This window comes from Nanorana parkeri, unplaced genomic scaffold (genome assembly GCF_000935625.1).
Source record: "Nanorana parkeri isolate BGI_ZX_2015 unplaced genomic scaffold, ASM93562v1 scaffold1554, whole genome shotgun sequence".
NCBI lineage: Eukaryota > Metazoa > Chordata > Amphibia > Anura > Dicroglossidae > Nanorana > Nanorana parkeri.
Window position 1 is genome coordinate 304,408 of NW_017307822.1, and position 21,601 is coordinate 326,008.

Below are 21,601 nucleotides of genomic sequence, written 5' to 3' on the forward strand. Positions count from 1 at the left end.
CCAGAATAAAATAACTTCCCATTTATTAAACTTTTTTTTTTTTTAACGTGTCACCTGAGCAGAATTGAAAGTACGCTCGTCAAGCGCAGACAGCGAAGTGGCTATTTTGTGGTGGACCAGTTGTTTACACATGCGGCGCCTCAGACATTTAGAAAGGAGATCTTGGTAGCCTATGGGCCATTTTTTTGGGTGGAAACGTTGTTCAAGGCCAGAAGCAGCTGTGGTTTGGATGTGACTGGCAATGAAATGCCCAGTATCGGCACCAGTGGATCCCTAGTAAGTATACCTGGTGGGGGCATCCTTGGTGGGGATTTTTGACAAACACACCATCACTTTGCTTTCAATCAGGGGTAGGTGACCTCAGCACTCTAGATTTTGTGGAACTACAAATCCTATATTGCCTTGCCACAGGCATGACTCACAGAGCCATAATGGGAGTTGTACTTTCACCACAGCTGAGGTTGCCTACTCCTACCTAAATGAACAAGGTAACAGTCCCCCATAATGTCTTCTAGGTAATGGGTGTACATAAATGCAGATCTCTAAAGTACTTCCACATGGCAGGAGGTAAGGCCTTCCCCAAAATAGACATTTTCACAAGTACTCGTACTTGCCCGGATACTTGAGACAATACCAGCGCTTTCAATTTAATGGCTGCTGTATGGTCCCGCGCTTGCAAGAGGCAGCCAGTCGGGTACCATGCAGCGGCTGTTTACAGTTTCGGCCACAGTCATGATGATTCCCACACAGCCCTGGTGAGACTGCACGCAACCCTGATGAGGCCGAACACATCCCTGGTGAGACCGCACGCAACCCTGATAAGGCCGAACACATCCCTGGTGAGACCGCACGCAACCCTGGTGAGGCCGAACGCATCCCTGGTGGAACCGCACGCAACCCTGATTGGGCCGAACGCATCCCCGGTGAGACCGCACGCAACCCTGATGAGGCCGAACACATGCCTGGTGAGACCGCACGCAACTCTTAGACCGCACAGTCCTGGTGAGTCCAGCACGCAGCCCTGATGAGGCTGAACACATCCCTGGTGAGACCGCACGCAACCCTGATGAGGCCGAACACATCCCTGGTGAGAACGCACACAACCCTGGTTAGACTGCACAGTGCTGGTGAGTCCAGCACACAGCCTTGATGAGACAATGCACAGCCCTGCTGGCTTACAAACGGTGATCGAGGAACCTCCTGCTTGTTTCCTTCGTATTCTGACAGTGGCTGCCATCAGAATTCCCCAACAGGGTTAACAGCCTATTGGCTGCTAGCTCTCCTTCGATCAGCTGATTGAGAGCTGCCCGTCAGAAAGATGTCGCCAGCGGAACGCACGCATTTAATTCTGCCCAGTTCATCAAGGACAAGCTACAATTCCAAGCGTGTTTACCCGGCTTTAGTCTACAATCGCTCTGGACTGAAAAAAAAATATGATTGGTTAGTATGGGATGCCGCCCTGGGAGTCATCTCAACCCTGGGTCCTTCCTCCTCTCCTTTAGGTGGCTTTCCCGTTTTGCGGAGTGCTGCCGAACTGAAGCCAGTGTAATCATTTGACAGACCTTCTGAAAGTCCAGCACCATTTTTCCTGAACTCCGAATTCCCAACATGATGAACACTTACTGAGCAGATAGGACCACACTACACAGAGAGGCCTTCACGAGGCTGTGCGGCTTCCACATATTCTGCAGCAGATGTGCAACTAAAACCTCTGTTTTTAACCTCAGTAGTAGGGCTGCAACAACTAATCAACATAATCGATTATAATCGATTATTGAAAAAGTTGTCAACTTTTTCAATAATCGATTAATCGGCTTCTGATTGGTTGGCCCTGTTCACGGCTCCGCACACGCTGCGCGCCACACCTCCTCCCCACCTCAAGCTCGCCACTGCCAGACCTGTCCGCATCCACGCTCCGCACCTCCTCCTCGCCTCACGCTCACCGCCCGCCCAAATCCACGATCGGCACAGGGACGCGGGGAGAAGAAGTAAGGAGGAGCATGTGTAGGGGGATGACAGCCGCCGATAGACAGGCCCGATCTCAGAAACAAGTTGCTGGAAGACTGCTCAGGTAAGCCTGCACTTTCCCACACATGGTGCCCTATAATGTATTGCTGGGATTTGTATTTCTCTATAGCTGATGGTACATTGTGCTGTATATTATACTATCAGCTATAGAGGACTACAAATCCCAGCAATACATTGTACACTGTATGTATAATGTATTGCTGGGATTTGTTTACTCCTATATAGCTGGTGGTATTCTGCATTGCGCGGTATAATGTACTATTGCTGGGTTCTGTATTCCTCTATAGCCAGTGCCATTCTGCATTCATTGCTGTATAATTTTACACTTTTCATTTCACTATATTGCACACACTATTTTTTTTCTTTTTTACTTCCACTGCTCCAAGCTTGCTCCTGTGATGGACTGCAATCTCAATACAAACTAGAAGTCCCATCACTGGAGCCATTTTTAAAATGTATTTCTTATCCGATTAATCGAACTTAATAATCGGCTAACTAATCGATTTTGAAAATAATCGTTAGCTGCAGCTCTACTCAGTAGTTAGTGTTTTTTTGCAGGCCGGCTGGTCAGAGTGCTGGGAAACTTTTTGCTGTTTAGGTGACACTAAACTCAGGCGTTAAATATTAAAAATACATTAAAGAACCTTAACTATGAACAACAATGTATCTTATTTGTGTATCACTCGGCTGTAGATCCTCAAATCTCCTCTGACTTGGTGCTGACACTGTCCTTCCCTCTGGAGGGTGGCTACTTTTGTTCCCCATGGTCCCTGTGTGTGTTGTAAAGTAGTCACCACTCCAAGCTCACTCCCATTAAAAGACCATAACCCTAATACAAAGTAGTAACCCAAATGTGAGATTGTAGTCCATGATGGAACTTTTATCCAGATCTCTTGTTCTTACCTCTATGAATATACAAGCAATAAAGACACAAAAACCACCTAAACTAGCTCAAATGTCGGTGTATTTTATGCAATTTTACAATCAAAGGCAGCGCAAATTAAGTACAATGTGTTACACTTCAATTCATGGACTACACGTGCAGTCTGTGACATCAACAAGTACAGTGCGCAACTGCTGTATAATCCTAGACTCTTCAGGCTCCGGAAGGCATCCTGACAAACCCCAGTGAGCTTGTGTTGCTATAATACAAGACTTGCAAAAGATAAGACACATTCTAAGCTACCCCAAAGGCGGAGGGGGCTTGGGTAAGAAGCGATTAGTAAAATACAGAACCATAGCATGACTGGATTTTAGTCCTAATACAGCAAGTGAAGGGAAAGAGGCAGTCCAATAAATAGCATGGGGGTTTGGCAAACCTTTGTCAGTCCAGCTGATGTCCGGGTTCTTGTTTGCTAGAAGCCCTAGCAATGGGGAAAGCTTGGCTAGTGGAAAATACAACAAGCGCAGAGTGGGGGGCCAGTGGCTTGGGAGAGAAGGGCAGCTAGTTGCCAGCTAGCTACATAGCATAGCTAGTAGTTGGTCACATTCAGCTGGACTTGTTCTGTAATGTTCCAGGCGTTTTGTAGCTTCTCCATAAGCCACTTCAATTCCATTGTCAGAAACATAACCTGGGATTTACATCCACACTGGGAGCAGACACCTTCATCCAATCACCATGGAATGTGTAGATATTGGTGGTCCAAGAACAGGATGGGAGGGGTGAAAGTTGTGGAACCACACAATTCTGGTTCTGGTTACACAATTCCATCCTTCGTGTCAGGAAGGTACCCCAACATTAATATCCACACCAGGTAGTACAGACCCCTTCATCCAATCACCATGGGATTTGTTCAAGGAAGATGTTGAATGTCCAAGAACAAGATGGGGGGGTGTGAAAGTAGAGGAATTACCATGCTCTAGTAACATGAGCACATCCTTGGTGTTTGGGAAGTCTGGACATATGCAAATTCCTCCATTTACATGGCTGAAGGTGTGAATGGTTGTCAGATCAGTTACAATATTATATAGGGGGGTGACAGATGGTGTTGAAGGCTCCCCACCACTGCCCAAGGGTGATTGTTGCAGCTTGACATAGATGGCATCTTCCACACCTTTAGCTTTGTAAATTGGGGAATTGAGACCTATGCAGAATCATCAACACCAAGGATCGGATTATGTAACCAGAACATGGTGGCTCTACAACTGTCACACTTCCCATCCTGTTCTTGGACAATCAACATCTACCTTGACACATTCCATGGTGATTGGATGAAGGTGTCTGTGCTACTTGTATAGATATTAGTGTTAGGGTATGTTGCAGACACCAAGGATGGGATTATGTGACCAGAACATGGTGGTTCCACAACTGTCACACTTCCCATCCTGTTCTTAGACAAACATCTGACTTGAAAACATGCTATAGTGATTGGATGAAGAGGTCTGTGCTACCTTTGTGCATATGCATGCTGGGGTATGTTCCGGACAACAAGGATGGGATTATGCGACCAGAACATGGTAGTTCCACAACTTTCCTGTTTTTGGATAATCAACATCTACACATTCCATTGTGATTGGATGAAGGCATCTGTGCTACCTGGTGAGGATATAAACGTTGGGGTACGTTCCTGACACCAAGGATGGAATTATGTAACCAGAACATGGTGGTCCCCCAACTTTCCCACCTCCCATCCTGTTCTTGTACAAACCTCTGCCTTGAACACATCCCATAGTGATTGGATGAAGGTGTCTGTGCTACCTTTGTATATATACACATGCTGGGGTATGTTCCTACACTCATTGGAATAGAAGTGGCTTGGAGAAGCTATGAAACATCTTCATTACAGAGCAAGCCTAGTTTAATGTGACCAACTACTACCAGCTATTCCATGACCTGTGCCAAGAGTATTAACATCGCAGTAGTGACCTAGCAATGTGCACCTGTTCACGTTTCTAGTTCTCAGATCCAGTTGCCAAACTGACCGATTGACTAAGTTACCAATCACATACTTGGTCTGGGAATCTAAAGCTTCAACAAAAAGGAGTTAAAAAGCTCAAAAGAAAGGCACCAACAGCGAGCGGACTGACAGAGGTTTGTAGAACCATCATTTATTTATACAATGTTAAACATTTACCAGCACTGCTCAGGAATAAATGCACAGATCTGAAAGCGATATTTCACCCCAAAAAAAATAAAGCTGCCATTTTCCCTCTCTCCCACATACTCAGATTAGAAGTTGCGTTAAAAACAAAGCACCTATATGAACGTGTGATCCCATTCGGCGTCCCTAAGGGCTGGAAAACAGCAGGAGAAGGTTGAAAGCCGCAGCCGCTGATCATTTATTGGGAGTAGAGTTCAGGACTAAACAGGGGGCAGAGCAGAGCCGAGATCCAGGAGGCCGCGGGAGATAAAAACCACATCGCTGAGAAGGATCGGAGCACGGGTGGGTTACAGTGCGGAGCCATGAGAACGAATGCGAACGGGAGTCGTGCAAGAGAGTCGGCCGAGTGATATCAGGAGTGTCGTCGCCGGCATCTCCGTATGGATTATCCTCATGCCAAAGCCAACACTGGAGGGGGGGAAAAAAAGCGGGATTATTTAAAGGGCAAGGACACATTTATACAGAACGGTAGATTCAATATCAGGATGAGAAAAAAATGCATCATGTTTACAATTTTACACAACGCACTGCAAACCACCTATAGGCAGTGTTGAGGTGTTGACAGTGCACATGGAAAACAATTGTTTTCTAGGTGACCTGTTAGCTGAGCCCGTGTTGATCTAAGTCAGAGGTAGCACTCCAGCTGTGGTGAAACTACAAATACAATCACGCCTCTGGGAGTCATGCCTGAGGCAGTCAGTCTTGCAATGCCTCATGGGACTTGTAGTTTCACCACAGCCGGAGTGCCAAGGTTGCCTACCCCTTGTCTATGCAGCCTAACTGTCATGATGTGAACGAGCCCTAAAGCTGAACTTCAGGTAGATATAAAAGACACAAATCTAGGCAGCTAAGATGTCATTAATGTCACCGCTTGTTGGAAATACACCAGCATACGCCGATATGTACTGATCTGTATTACCGACATGCAAGATCATCTTTTAAACTGTAGATGTCAGTATAGTAACAATGCTAGTCTTTGGGTTTATTTTTCATCTACAATACACACAGGAGGTTCTATCTGTACATACTAGGGATGCACGGATACCGGTTTTTGGGGTATCGAGTACCGATATTTTGTTTTCAGTACTTGCCAATACCGAATACCAGAAGTCCCATTAAGGAAGCCTGGCATCATCTATTGACTTGCCACCCGTCTTCCTGGTTAGCAGGGAAGCAGTCTCCATACTCCCTCCACATGGATCCGGCTTTATGGCCAATCAGGAAGATGGGCAGCGATTCATTACATGCTGCCCGGCTTCCTGATTGGCCAGGAAGAGAGGCTCCATGCTACCAGGTGAGGAGGGAATATTATTATTATTACATAGTATTTATATAGCGCCAACAGTTTGCGCAGCGCTTTACAATATAAGGAAGACATTAGTTACAATACAATTCAAGACAAGATGGTAAGGAGGGCCCTGCCCCTGATGGAACACAGGCTCCCAGAACACCGGCTCCATCGAAAGATCGACTTGTTGACCTCTGTCTGGGCACGTCACATCCGGTGACTGCCAGTAGGAGATGTGCAGCAGATGGAGCTAGTCTGCATGGGCAGAAAATCCTTGTCGAACTGTCTAACTATTGCCACTGCACTGCTACCGGCTCATCGGATTCTATAACCTAGTACAAACGTATATATTTGTCCTAGGTTATAGAAGCCGATAGCCACGCAGTGGCAACTGTGGTTGTAGAAAGAATCATGTGGCCGTGCAGGCGCTGTAACATAATATAACCTTTGACTAGGTTAGATGAGGCAATAGCCACTGCGCCTGTGCGGCTATCGGCTTCTATAACCTAGGACAAATATAACTGGAGTAGGTTATAGAAGTGGATAGCCGCGCAGGCGCTGTGGCAATAGTTAAGACACTTTGACAAGGACTTCCTGGGCATGCACACTAGCACCATCTGCTGTAGATCTCCTACTGGCAATCACCGGATGTGACGTCACCAGTTGGAGAGGTCGACAAGTTGGAACTTGCATTACAACACCGGCTTCCTAGCCAATCAGGAACCTGGGCAGCGTGTAATGACTCGCCGCCCGGCTTCCTGATAAGCCCCCTTCACCTCATTCTTCATTACCTCCTTCACACCAGTCCCACTAGCACAACATTTTGAGGCACCCCTGGGAAGCAAGAAGGCACACCAGGGTGCCACAGCCTCCTGATTGAGAAAGGCTGATCTAGACCATTCAGTTTCATTTCACACCAGCCATCTGTCATAAGCACAACGCTAGCCAGGAATAGCCACAAACCTGTAAGAGCTTCCTGTGCAAAGTATTTCACATCTACATCTTGGTCTTGAGTTAACTTCTCCAGAACTGGTTTCACGTCACTCTGTAGGGTGCTGCAATACAGGGGAAGAAGCAAAGTCATTATACTTGTACAAGATGCATAGTGCAAGCCATCAGTCATTGTAATCTCTTCCAAGTACAACACACCGCCGCTATACAGCGGGGAGCTTTCAATATTAGAAAATGATCTTTCCAGGCTGCAGCAGTACTTGTTACTTTAATGTCGGCTACATCAGCAGCACAAACTCGCCTCCCTTTAGTTACCCCACCAGGAGCCAAGAAATGATGGACCAAGAAATGATGCCTGGTACTTTCACATATGGGGGCGCATATGACTCACTCCCCTTCATCCAATGTATCCTCACTTGAGGCAACTAGGGAGTCCTCGGGGCCCAGGTAAGCTCAAAAGGTGCAACTAATGCAGGGCTTCCTCCCTATATTCAACAGCCAAACAAAGCGACAGAGGAGCAAAGGCAGCAATGCAGCTGTTGGGGCGCATTAAAGTGAATCTCCTGCTCACTGCAAAGTGACGGTCACCAAAAAAAGCATTTATATGCTTACCTTTCCAGTGCTCCATATACTGAAAACCAGCTGCACCTCTGCTCCCAATTCTACACTTCGGGTATGCAGAAAAGGGATGCATGTATATCGAGTATTTTGGGGAGTACTCTTACTCGCCCAAATGCTCCGATTCCTTCCCCAATACCAGAACTTCTCGTCAGAGGAAGATTTCCTCCGACAGGCAGTAGGGGAACATGAAGCCTGCTAATGACTGGCCTCCCGGCTTCCTGATTGGCGGGGAAGCCATCTCTATTTTGACCGGCCAATCAGCATCGAGCCACCAAACATGGAGACGGCTGGAAATCAGGAAGCCGGGCGGCATGTCATTACCCGCTGCCCGGCTTCCCAATCACTCGGGAAGCCGGCACCATTCTAGCACTGGTATTGGTACTCGGTATGGGTGAGTACTGACAGCAAAATATCAGTACTCGATATCGAAAAACCAGTATTGGTGCATCCCTAGTGTAGAATATTTGCTCCCCCTCCAGCCACTGTGGATGCCCCCCCAGGACTTATACATCATGTAAGGACATATGAGCCTGCGTAAGAAACTAGAGTGGTCGGCAGGTGGGAGCAACTACTCATCCAAGAGGTTCAATACTTGCAGTAGGCGGGGAGCGGAGCTGGGACGGCTTTTCAATACTTGGGCTGCCACAAGGAAAGCGATCTACAGATATATCCATAACTTTTAAATGATTGATTTTGTAAAAGTGGCCTGTGCTACCCCAGTGGCTCAGAACAGCTAGACTACAGAAGAATTCCGGAGCCAAAGCAAAGTCAGACCCGAAGAATAACAGTTGTGCCTAACTTTCGAGTACTTTCATGGGAGGGTGATGACAAGGAGGCAGCTCCAGCTCTCCATGATGTGTCTGCCACAGACATAGAAAATGGAGCAGATCGCTCTTACTTAATTATCCTTATTGCATTACTTTACCTTTATAAACCCCGAGCTGCAGATTTCCACTCCTCTGATCAATCTATAAACCCTGAGCTGCAGATTTCCACTCCTCTGATCAATCTATAAACCCCGAGCTGCAGGTTTCCACTCCTCTGATCAATCTATAAACCCTGAACTGCAGGTTTCCCCTCCTCTGATCAATCTATAAACCCTGAACTGCAGATTTCCACTCCTCTGATCAATCTATAAACCCTGAGCTGCAGGTTTCCCCTCCTCTGATCAATCTATAAACCCCGAGCTGCAGGTTTCCCCTCCTCTGATCAATCTATAAACCCCGAGCTGCAGATTTCCACTCCTCTGATCAATCTATAAACCCCGAGCTGCAGGTTTCCACTCCTCTGATCAATCTATAAACCCCGAGCTGCAGATTTCCCCTCCTCTGATCAATCTATAAACCCCGAGCTGCAGATTTCCCCTCCTCTGATCAATCTATAAACCCCGAGCTGCAGATTTCCACTCCTCTGATCAATCTATAAACCCCGAGCTGCAGATTTCCACTCCTCTGATCAATCTATAAACCCCGAGCTGCAGATTTCCACTCCTCTGATCAATCTATAAACCATGAGCTGCAGGTTTCCACTCCTCTGACCAATCTTCTACGTTTGAGTCCAAAGATCGACAATGCAGCAAAATAAACTTTCAGCTTTTTATGCCACAGCATAAGTCACATTTATTCAGAAGTGATAAAAAAAATAAAAATGTATCTGGGATATAGATTGGCTCCATCTCCATAGGACACAGAGTTAAGGGATGATATGACACTGGGTTGCTATTGCTGTGCCGCGTGGATTCCTGCGTTGCCTGTGGCTATGAAACAACTTGGCTCTATCAGACACAGATGTGTCTTCATGAACAGAAGAGACGGATCCATCAAAATAAAAAGCTGGAATGTCACACGCTGATTGTGTCCTCTCTGTGGGACGGACTCTGCAGCTCTCCGCTTCACCCAGAGAGAGATTATGAAATAGTTACCGCAGAGGTTATAAGAGGTTCACCATCATCAAACCGTAAATAAGACTTCAATCCAATCTGCTCTTCAGGCTTTTTGAAGGAATATATTTTAAAGGAAAACTAGACCCTGCGACTTCAGATCTCCGTTCTTTAAGAAAAAGTCTCCAACATAGAAAATGATTACAAATCGATGAGGATGAAAAGGGGGAATAAACTCCACAGAAGCTGGAAATACTTCCATGTACAAAGATTATTTTTAACACCACACAGGTCCACGTGTACGAAACCCCTAGGTTTCCCATTCTGTCACTGTAGGACAGTTTTGAGGCAATGAGAAATGTAGCCACAGTTAAGCAAAACCGCTCTGTACACTAGATCTGAAAAGCCCCCCATTCACAATGAGCGATTTATCGCACGTAGGGCTGCAACAACTAATCGACATAATCGATTAGAATCTATTGAAAAAGTTGTCAACTTTTTCAATCATCGATTAATCGGCTTCCGATTGGTTGGCCCTGTTCACGGCTCCACACATGCTGCGCGCCACACCTCCTCCCCACCTCACGCTCGCCACTGCCAGACCCGCCCTCCCGCATCCACGCTCCACACGCTGCACCCCCTCCCCGCCTCACGCTCCCCACCCACATCCACAACAGGACTACAAAACCCAGCAATAGTACATTATACAGCGCAATGCAGAATACCACCAGCCATAGAGGACTACAAAACCCAGCAATAGTGCCTTATAGCTGGCGGTATTCTGCATTGTGCTGTATAATGTGCAATTGCTGGGTTTTGTAGTCCTCTATAGCCGACCTGTGCATTCTGCATTAATTGCTGTATAATTTTACACTTTTCATTTCACTATATTGCACACCACACTTTTTTTTTTATATCTTTCCACCACTCCACGCTTGCTCCTGTGATGGACTGCAATCTCAATACAAACTAGTAGTCCCATCACTGGAGCCATTTTTTTAACATTTAATTTTTTATCCGATTAATCGAACTTAATAATCGGCTAACTAATCGATTTTGAAAATAATAGTTAGCTGCAGCTCTAATTGCGCGGTAATTCCCGCGATATCACGGCTATTTACCGTGCAATATCGCTCTCCAATGCATGGCAATGGGGCTCTGTCCTTCGCTGTCGCGGGTCGCTACAGCAGGACCCTTTTTGGAGCGGATTTTGCCGCGATTCTAGCTTGATGCAAGCATTTGTGCGACAAACACGCGACATAGCGCAAAATGCAAATTGCGCGAATGGCGTTTGTCGTGCGATTTGCATTTTGCGCGATATCGCGCAAATGCTTGCATTGAGCAAGCTAGAATCGCGGCAAAATCCGCTCCAAAAAGGGTCCTGCTGTAGCGACCCGCGACAGCGAAGGACAGAGCCCCATTGCCATGCATTGGAGAGCGATATCGCAGGGTAAAGAGCCGCGATATCGCGGGAATTACCGCGCGATAAATCGCTCAGTGTGAATGGGACCTAAGAGGTGTCTGTCAACCTGCTAAACCTCAAAGACTTAGTATTCCTTCTTATTTTAGAGTCAATCAAATTAAAAGCAATATATAAAAGGAGGTGGGATCTGATGGGCCATGGCATCCACTAGTCCAGGAGTAGGCAACCTCAGCACTCCAGCTGTTGTGGGACTACAAGTCTCATGAGGCAGTGAAAGACTGACTCCCAGAGACATGACAGGATTTGTAGTTTCACCACAGCTGGAGTGACAAGGTTGCCTACCCCCCTTTTTTTTTTTTATGTCTTGCGGCCCTTATATCTGTAAATTCTCTGCCATAGGCCATGGCGCTGTCCTGCCCAGCTGTGACTGTCCACACTCATCCTATTGGATTTTCCAATTTATAACAAAATTAGAAATCCTCCAATGAAAGGAAGACACTGTCACGCTTTGGAAATGACAGCAAACCCTGCTCCTTATAATGAAACCATAGGCAATAGCAGCAACCGTTTCATTGTTAGGCCACCTGGTTTCCTGAAGGTTGATGTTTATACTAGGGATGCACCAATATCGGTATTTCCGTATCAAGAACGAGTACCAATATTTTTTTTTTTAATACTCGCCGATACCCAATACAGAGTCCCGGAAGTCCCATTCAGGAAGCCAGGCGGCGTGTAATGACTCCATACCTGGCTTTCCGATTAGCCGGGCAGCGTGTAAGCAATCGCCACCCGGCTTCCCGTTTAGAAGAGAAGCCGTCCCCATGCTCCTAGTCACTAGGTGATGAGAAAGCATGGAGCCGGCTTTCTGGCCAATCAGGTAACCGGGAGCTATGCAATGACGCACGCCTGATGGGCTCCATGCTCCCTCATCATGAGGCGACGAGGGAGCATGGAGCCGGCTTTCCGGCCAATCAAAGCCGGGCAGCGTGTAATGATGCGCTGCCCGGCTTCCTGATACCGGAAGTATTGGGCTAGGCATCTGAGCATTTGGGCGAGTACGACAAAATACTCGGCATCCGCACCGATAACGACACTAGTATCGGTGCATCCCTAGTTTATACAGTTCGGAGACTCAAAAGATTGACCACCGACAGATAATGCTATGGCCTCACACAGCAAGAGCAGTTCAGTGAATTGAATACCCCCCATCCCCCAATTCTATGCTTTCAGGGGTCTGGAAACAATTAGCATAGTCATACTGAAACTATGAAAACACTGTAGCTTTCATTAATATGCACATACAATGTATATATCCTTCAAAATAAACACAGATCAATGTGGTAGATTTCAAACCCTTTCATAAATACACATTCCAGAGCGGAAGGGTTAGCGATGTGCCATTTCGCAGAAGAGAATAAAAACAATAACTGATCCAGATCCATTTCTCAGTAGTTTCCAGGAAATATACCCAATGTGAGCTTTCTGTTATTACATCAGAGCGGAGGTGCTGAAAATGGAAATTCTTTGACAGACAAGGTAATAAAAAGGCACCGGTGGTTTCAATTAGAGCCCCAGGAGGGAACGTCAATACGTTTTGAGGGACCCCCGTTTATTAGACACGCGGACAAAGGGCAGATTCATCCTTAGAGACACAACCAATAAAGCTGGAACTCCAACTGATGCTGGACTGCTGAAAAGGGGACAATGAAGATGCCAAGAAAAAAAGGGAAACTGGCTACCGGGGCTGCAAAGTATAGCTTTGGAATGTTATGCTTAAGAAAATACACCCATGCCCTGCAAATACCAAATCAACTGCCTTCTGACCTCAAAGAGACCATGTGACCACACCATTAAATTCAACAAAAACTAGGGATGCACCAATACTAGTATCGGTATCAGTGCCGAAACCGAGTATGCCTAGCCCTACACCCGAACTTTCAGGTATCAGGAAGCCGGGGAGCCAATCATTACATGCTGCCCAGCTTCCTGACTGGTTGGTAAAATGAGCAATGAGGAAGCCGGATGGTTAGCCATTACCCACCTCCTCCCCGGCTTCCTGATTGGCCAGAAAGCCGGCTTCATGCTCCCTCATCACTTGTTTTCTGTGCTTTTACCTGCATTTTTTTAAAGTTGGTGACAGGGTCTCTTTAAAGTGAACCTACGCTTAGAGCACAAAGGGCAAAGTAACAGGTTCACATAATGCCCCCCCTCCCCGGCTGCATAAAGTACCCTTTCCTTTACTCCCGTTGCAGCTCAGAGCAAAAGGAAACGCCCTCCACTATGTAGCAGCGGGTATAGGGAGCATGTGCCTCACTTCCCTCCTTCATGAATCAGCTGGGCATTTGCCACTCGGGCACCCACTGCTTTCACATAGTGACAGACAGTCTTCATTGTCTAATCAAAGGCTGGGAGAGGGAGGTGACCCAAGAATTGTTTTCTGCTCTGCGACTGCTCATTTTCCTTCCGTGTGCTCACTTGCTTCCCTAACAGCCCGCACAGAGGTTTAATTAAAGTTTCACACATCCCCAGCACTGTCAGGTTGACAGACAGGCTTTCAGAATAATTCAGGCATATGTCTAAGGGCCCATTCATACTGAGCGATTTATCGCGCGATATCGCTCTCCAATGCATCTCAATGGGCCTCTGTCCGTCGCTGGCCCGGGTCGTGCGTCGCTACAGCAAGACCCTTTTTGGAGCGGATTTTGCCGCGATTCTAGGTTGCTCAATGCAACCATTTGTGCGATATTGCGCAAAATGCAAATCGCACGACAAACGCGCGATTTGCAAATCGCTCAGTGTGAATGGGGCCTAAAGGTGTCCCAGAAATGAAATGGCTCATTACAATACTGGGAATTACCGAGTTAATATCTCTCCCGCTCAAAAATCAGACACACCCACTCCGCAGTTAGGCTGGGTTCAAACCTAGGCATTTTACAGCGCTGATCGACACGCTGTAAAACGCTCAGCAAGTGATATCCCATTATTTCCTATGGGCATGGTTCCCACCTGGGCGTATTTCAGCGCGTAGGAACGCACTGAAAAAAACGACTTACGCCCAAAGAAGTACAGGAGCTTCTTTGGGGCGTATTAGGATACAGCCCGATAGCCCTCGTAAAGGCGCGTTTGTCGCGCGTTTCATTGACCGCAAATCGCAGTAAAAACGTGCCTATTACGAACGTCCAAGTGTGAACCCAGCCTTAGCTTGAAGACCTTTAGCAGCCCATCTGCCTTCAGAACACAAGTACAACTAGACTGGAGCAGGCAGTTCCTTCCTCTTGACAAAAGTGGAATCACTTTAAGGCCCCATTTACATAATGGGCAAACACGGCTGAGCAAACGTTTTTTTCCCCCCCACGGAACGCAAGTCATCAAATTTCTGACATGTACTTTCTCGCATCTGGCGCGCCTCCAGGGTCCCAAAGGAGAAGACTGGTGCCAAACGCAGGTAACAAACGCCTGTGAACACCTGTTCCCACAACGCTAGGGTGTGAATGGTGGCTAAGCAAGTTATAACAGCTGCCTGTACTGGAACAAGGTACAGAAATGAGCCCCACTGATGCCGCCACCTGACCTTTCAATATCACATTTGACACTTGGTTTTGTCTTGATTGGCTAGATATATGGAGTTGTACCTGTTGTCCAGTGTGGGTCCGATCTTCTGCAGAGACTTGGCAACATTAAAGCGCACATTTGCCACGGCATCGCCGGCCATCCGCACTACCGTGGGAAGCATGTGCTTGGTGGTGATATCCTGTCCGCAAACTTCAGAGAGTACCTGGGGAGAAAAAAAAAACAAAAAAACTCAGGCCTGTAAATAGTAGATCAGGCTTCTGCCCTTAAAAAATGACAAAAGTTTATGTCCAGGAAAACCACGGGTAGGTAAACGGCAACCCACCAGCTTTGGTGCAACTACAACTCCCATGAGGCATTACTCGACTCCCGACAGTCACAGGCATGATGGAATTTGTAGTTCATCACAGATGGAGGGCTAGAGTTTTCCTGCCCCTGCTCTAAACCTTCACTTACATTGATGCAGAACAAGGTGGTCATTCGGTGCAGATAGTTGGGGTCGTTGGACATTGCCAGCACTTTTGGGATGATGGTGGCCTGAGCCCATTCTTTACCAAACTTCTCCACCAGCTTCTTCAGGTTGCTGGTAGCTGCCTCCCTGATGGCGTATACTGCAAAAACAAACATTCAAGACAGTCAAGATTTTATTTTTATTATCAAACAATGGAAACTATTACAAAAGAAAATGTTTCAGAACCCAATATTTATAGGAGGTTTGGGATACAATCCTTTCTCCAAAATATTACTCAGCATTTACATAGCGAGATCATCTGGTGATCCGAAGATAAAACGTAAACCATAGATATTCGCTTAGGAATCCCCCCCCCCATTTATCATATTCGCCAACTGTCACTTCACGTCAGGATAACAAACTACTGCACATCTCTTTTGTACTGTTCAACCGCGAGCTCAAAGCCTTGAGGAATACTCTATAGCAGTGGTTCTCAACTCGTGGGTCGCGACACCCTCTGCAGTGGGTCGCGGCGTCATGTCTGCATAGGCCGGCCCATCTGCATTAGAGAGAACTAGAGGGGGAATTTGTGGTTCAGCCTGTGGAACCTCATAATGTCAAACTGTCCCCTCTCTCCCGGCCTCCCCCGGGCTCTCCGATAAAGTGGTATGGCCCGGGGAGAGAGGGGACTATTTCCTCACTTTCGGGCCGGCGCATTAATATCGGGCCGCGGCGCCCGACAATTAAGTTATAGTTCCGGTCTGCACGGGAGAGTACAGCAGATATCAATCCGCCGCTGTATCTACTGTACTCTCCATCTATAGCATTCACACGTCCACATTAGAAAATATAAAAGGCCATCACATCATGGTGAAATATTGCCACAAGCATACAGTCGGAATCAGCGATCCACTAGAACTGCAGAATAGATTTGGTTGCACAATGTTTCCCGCCATTCACACATAACCATAAACATCAAAGAAGTCCCATTGTATAAACTTGCATATTTTGGGAAAGCTCAGTATATAAAGAATGGCTATAGGGATGAACTGAAAACTGACCTACTGAAAGTTAGCGTCACCATACATCTCCGAGATGTGTACACATGCCAGTCTGTAGACATTTGAAGCCTTTTTCAAATGGCAGATCCATTCATTCTAGTGTGTAGGGAATAACTAACCCAACATAAAGCACAGCTCCGCTTTTCTCCACCCTAGAGGTGTCTGAACCTACCTGCAGCAACTCCCTAAGCAGTAAGCCTTCCCCTCAGCAGGGAGGACTTGCGATGACCGCAAATCCGATCTTCCTGTACAACAAGTGCAGGTCGTACGAAATGTTAAGCGCCTTACAACCATCGCACAACGAAAGTGGTGCGATGGTTGTAAGGTGTATGTCCACCTTAATAACTGTTAATGTCATCACATCTAATGCAGGTCCACTGATTTGCATTAGATGTGAGGATGCAGAGGAGCATAACACAGCTGGTGTGGAGGGGGAGAGAGGTGAGCACTGACTGCCGCAGGATCGAGTGAGTATATCTTCTTTATTCCGGCATGTAGACCAAAATGAGCGGTTAACCCTTGCAGTCCCGGGGTAGCCCCACTGCAAGAGTAAGTTTTATAAAAGCCCTGGAGTTCTTCTTTAAAGTGACAGAGCGACTGACAATACAGCTACCATCACCCAGCACGTCCGAGAGAGAGGATCTGCTGGAAATATTTTGGATCCCAGGATCAGTAACAGTAATATGTCAGCCGAGGATGAACACCGATACATGGAAGTTATAATTAAAAGCCAGGCAAGGTTTAAAATGTATTTCTATTTGGTTTTAGTTGGTGAGCGGTTCTGTTTAAAGCTTACTAGCCTTAGAAATCACTCTAATGTCCATTTTTATCTCCTGCTCAGACAATATTTTCTGCTCCCTGCTAGAAAAGCAAATATCAAGCATCATAATGATTATGTCTTCCTTTAAGCAATACACAAGCACCCCGCCGCTTTATCCTCATCAGCGGCTGTAAGGGACGCTGGTTTATTAATGGATAATTACATCTGTAAAGTGTCAGCACCGTGTCCTTTGGCATGAAGATTTAAAGATAAACAACACTGCTTACCGTGATCCACCAGCCAGGCCATACATAACGAGTTCAGCTTCTCGTCGAAAAACTCTACGCCCTGCACAGGGAAAAAAAAAAAAATCATTGGTTTGGCCAAGAAACAAAAACACGTCTGTCTATGATCAACATGAATGCTTCTTTCAACAGCCCTTTAAGAACAGAATTCCATCTCTGGTAGAACATAATGAGCAGGAACAATATCTCCCTCTGCTGGTGAGAAAGTTGCAGAGCTCAGGACATCGGCTGTGTGTCTCGAGGGAAATTGGCCCTGGATGGGGCTCAGCCAATGGTTTGTTTAAATGTTATTAGACTTTGGTTAAAACCCAAATGCAGATTTGATTACATAAAACCAATTCCCACTATGATAGCGAGGGAGTGTCATCCCCAAAAACAGCAAAAACTTGGCAGCAGAGATTTCATATCATTTCAAGAAAATGTCAAACCGTCACTGTGTCGTTCCACAACCAAAACAAGTATGGAAGAAAACAATACTTTATTAAAAAGGAGAACTATGAGGTGAGTGCTTTTCACTCACCTCATAGTTCTAGCCGACCTGTGACAATGAGACTGTCACAGGTCGGCTCAGTAGATCGCGAGGTGAGCGAACACATACCGGCGTTCGCTCACCTCTCGATCCTGTCACGGCTCTCTGCCGTGACAGGGGCTGGATTCCCCCCTCCCCGCTCCACCAGTGCTGACTGGCGGAACGGACTGGGGAGGGGGCGAGGACAGATGGCTCTGCCTCTAGATAGACAGAGCCAGCTGTCAGTCACGCAGCTGGGTGGATCTCGGCACAATTGTCGGGATCCGCTTCAGCGTCTTAGTATACCGCAAGCTACAGCTCGCGGTATACTGAGCCTAGGGTGACGGGAGGACGCTAGTTTGTGTCCTCCCGTTACCCTGAGAACTATGGGATAAAGCCTTAACCCCATAGTTCTCCTTTAAGTCAGCAGTAAGCAAATAGCAGCATGTATGTTAGAAACGGGAGACAGTTTTTTTTTTTTCAAGTGGACCCAGATTCAAAAAATTAAGATCTGCTACCTTATAAAAAAGGAACATCTTGGAAATGTTAATTGTGCCTAAAGGTATACCATGAAAGATTTATATTTTGTCCTGAATTGATCCTAAAAACTAACAGTGTCCTCCTTGTGAGTATGTCGGCCTCTCTCAACCTTATGACCCAGAGGAAGTCTTAAACTGTCAGAGAAATCCTTTTACAAAAAATACATCTACAGCTCAAAAGGACATTAAGATCAGTAAGTTGCAGATATTACTGTGATTATTACCATTATTAGCATACCTACAGTATGTGACACGTAACATTTTTAAACACACCCTACGGGATAAAATAATTTGCAGTTATAACAACTAAATTAGAATGGTAAAATAAAAACGCAAACTCCAATACATTGGTGGTCAGTGGAAATTTTTTTTCTTAATTTTGTATTCAGTGAAGGGCCCTCTTACATTGGTGGTCAGTGCAGAAGTGACTTCTTACATTACATTTTGTGGGAAAAGTGCCCCTTACATCTATAAGGAAGCGGGAGAATGAGAGGAAGAATGTCCCTTACACTGCTGGTCAGTGAGAAGAATGCCCCTTACATTGGTGGCCAGTGAGAAGAATGCCCCTTACATTGGTGGCCAGTGAGAAGAATGCCCCTTACATGGTGGCCAGTGAGAAGAATGCCCCTTACACTGCTGGTCAGTGGGAAGCATGCCCCTTACATTGGCGGTCAGTGGGACTGCTGCCCTAGAAGAATGCACTATTTCCTTGATAGTCAGTGGAAAGCATGACTCCCTACTGTGGTAGTCAGAATGCCCCTCTTACAGAAAGCTCAGAAGGCCCTGGAACAATGCAGGCACCATCAGATGGGAAGTCAGTCGGTCACTACCCCAGCATCCTCCGGGGAAACCATGATTGAAGATGGCTGTTCTAAGCACTTCTGCTCTGTAGCCTCACAACTGTATATCTGCAGTGTGAGATCTCAGGTACTGCCTACCATTGACTTCCAGTCTCACCCAATCTGATGCGAGATATGGTGACAACACTATTGTGCTGCTTCCTGTGCTTGTTGCTGGAAAAGAAGCCATACTTGGGGGCGACGCAGCTGATTGTGTTGTGTGAGATATGGGCGGGGGCTGGGGGCATTTTTGCGTAAATGCAAACTTTAAAAACGTCCATCACTAAGAGAATCATCTACTTCCTTTCATCATTTTAGATGTATAGCATAATAAAATATGCATTTAAAAAATACACACTTCCTCACAATTTGCCTACTGGAGCATTTGCAGAAAACAAGTAGAAATGATGAATGTGTTTTCATGTCAGGGATGCAGATTTTCCACTCGCAGAACTACAAGACAATGGAACAAATTGCAGCTTATAATCACGGCCCTTTATTGTGGTATAATAACCATGATGAGCTCTATCCCTACACCCCAGCTCACACAGAACACTCATTCTGCAGTTCCACTTGTCCAATAAAGAAAGTCTCTTGACCTTGATCATCATCTGTTTACAGACTCCAGGCACACAGAGAAAAACAAGGCCAAGAACTCGGATGAATGTTAATAGATGCTCATACCAGCTGCTCAGCAAAGAGACGCACGTACTCACTGCTGTGGACCTTGAAGCACGGCACACACACAAAAAAGGCCAAGCACATATAAATCTTAATTGATACACATACCAGCTGCCCGGCGAGCAGGGGCATGTACTCGATGATGGCCAGGCGCACTCGCCACTTGGCGTCTTCAGCCAACTCCACAATAGCGGGCAGAAGTGACTGGGAGAGCTGGCGGATGCCGATGACTTCATTGACGCAGTCCAGGTTAGAGATGATGTTGAGCCTCACTTCTGGACACTGAAGGGAGAGATTAGACAGAGCGATTAACTGGGGCCCGAATTACAACTCACAGCGGCTATTTATTTGTTACAGGCATTTATATAGCACGGAAAATGTACACAGAACTTTTACATCAGTCCATGCCCTCAAGGAGTTCACAACCCAATGTCCCTACCTCAGATATAGATATACATCTATATAGATCTAGATATCTACTAGTGATGCAGATACCTTGCTTTTGGTACCCGTCAATACCAGTGCTTGGCCGAGAAGGCTCCATGTTGTCTATACGGCTTCTGATTGTGCTTGGCCGGAAAACCTGGTTGCCAGCCAATCAGCATCAAGCCAACTTCCAGGCCAATCAGGAAGCCGGGTCATTACTCGCCACCCAGCTTCCTGATCGCACAGGAAGCTGGCTCCAGTGCCGTAGGGGGAAGTTCCAGTACCGGGAAAGGTATTGGAGCATTTGGGTGAGAACTAGACCAAATACTCGGTATCGGCACAGATACCAATACTAGTATCGGTATATCCCTAATACATACAGGCACATACAACAGCCAATTTGAGAGAGGAGCCAATTAACCCACCAGCAAGTCCACAGAGTGTGGGAGGGAATGGGTGTACCCAGAGGAAACCCACACAAGCGCAGTACATGCAAACTATGTAGCTGGACCATTGATAAGTGGTCACCACACTGAAAATGGTGCTCCTTTTTTAATGGAGAATCCTTCAGGACAGTTTAATGACCTCACAGGTTCTTCTGCTTCTCATCCAGCAGTGGTGTTGCTTGACAATGCCCTGCAGAGCATACGCCGGTCAGCCATACCATTAGCACTATGGGAAGAAGGCAAGCTGACAGAGGCTGAGTGATGATTTGGACAATGTTCTGCTGGGAAACCTCGGGACCTGCCATTCCTGTTGATGTTACCTTGACACGTACCACCTACCTAAACACTGTTGTATTCCCTGATGGCAGTGGCCTCTTTCAGCAGGATAATGCACCATGCCACTGAAAAATTTGTTCAAGAATACTAAGATCTGATCCCCACAGCCTCCTGTGTTTGTTGACATCCTGCGCCTGCTCTGAGGAGCCCTATAGAAGTCTATGGAGCCTGTCTCTTAGCAGGCAGATGGACATAGAGGACTCCTGTGACTTCCATAGGGCTCAACTGCACAGGCACAGCCAGAGAACTTGCAGAATGTCAACAAACACCGGAGGTTGTGGGAACAGGCCCCTTTGTTAATTAGGAGCAATCTGCTCTGTTTTTTATGCCGTGTCTGTGCAGACATGGCATAGAGAACAGCTCCCTGTGTCCACCCCCTGCCATTCAG

The 21,601-nt window shown here is 46.5% G+C and overlaps 1 protein-coding gene across 1 annotated transcript in view; it reads right to left on the minus strand.

Moving 5' to 3' along the window:
• Nucleotides 1–5,047: 5,047 nt before the first annotated feature.
• Nucleotides 5,048–21,601, minus strand: part of LOC108798779 (serine/threonine-protein phosphatase 2A 65 kDa regulatory subunit A alpha isoform) — a 31,497-nt gene continuing 14,943 nt past the window's right edge. Inside the window, exons 10-15 of the mRNA XM_018570561.1 lie at nucleotides 20,114–20,287; nucleotides 17,421–17,481; nucleotides 15,318–15,472; nucleotides 14,924–15,066; nucleotides 7,381–7,472; nucleotides 5,048–5,537 (exon numbers count right to left, since the gene is read on the minus strand). Coding sequence (XP_018426063.1) covers nucleotides 5,521–5,537; nucleotides 7,381–7,472; nucleotides 14,924–15,066; nucleotides 15,318–15,472; nucleotides 17,421–17,481; nucleotides 20,114–20,287 — 642 coding nt within the window. The 3' untranslated portion in view covers nucleotides 5,048–5,520. The remainder of the gene's footprint in view (nucleotides 5,538–7,380; nucleotides 7,473–14,923; nucleotides 15,067–15,317; nucleotides 15,473–17,420; nucleotides 17,482–20,113; nucleotides 20,288–21,601) is intronic.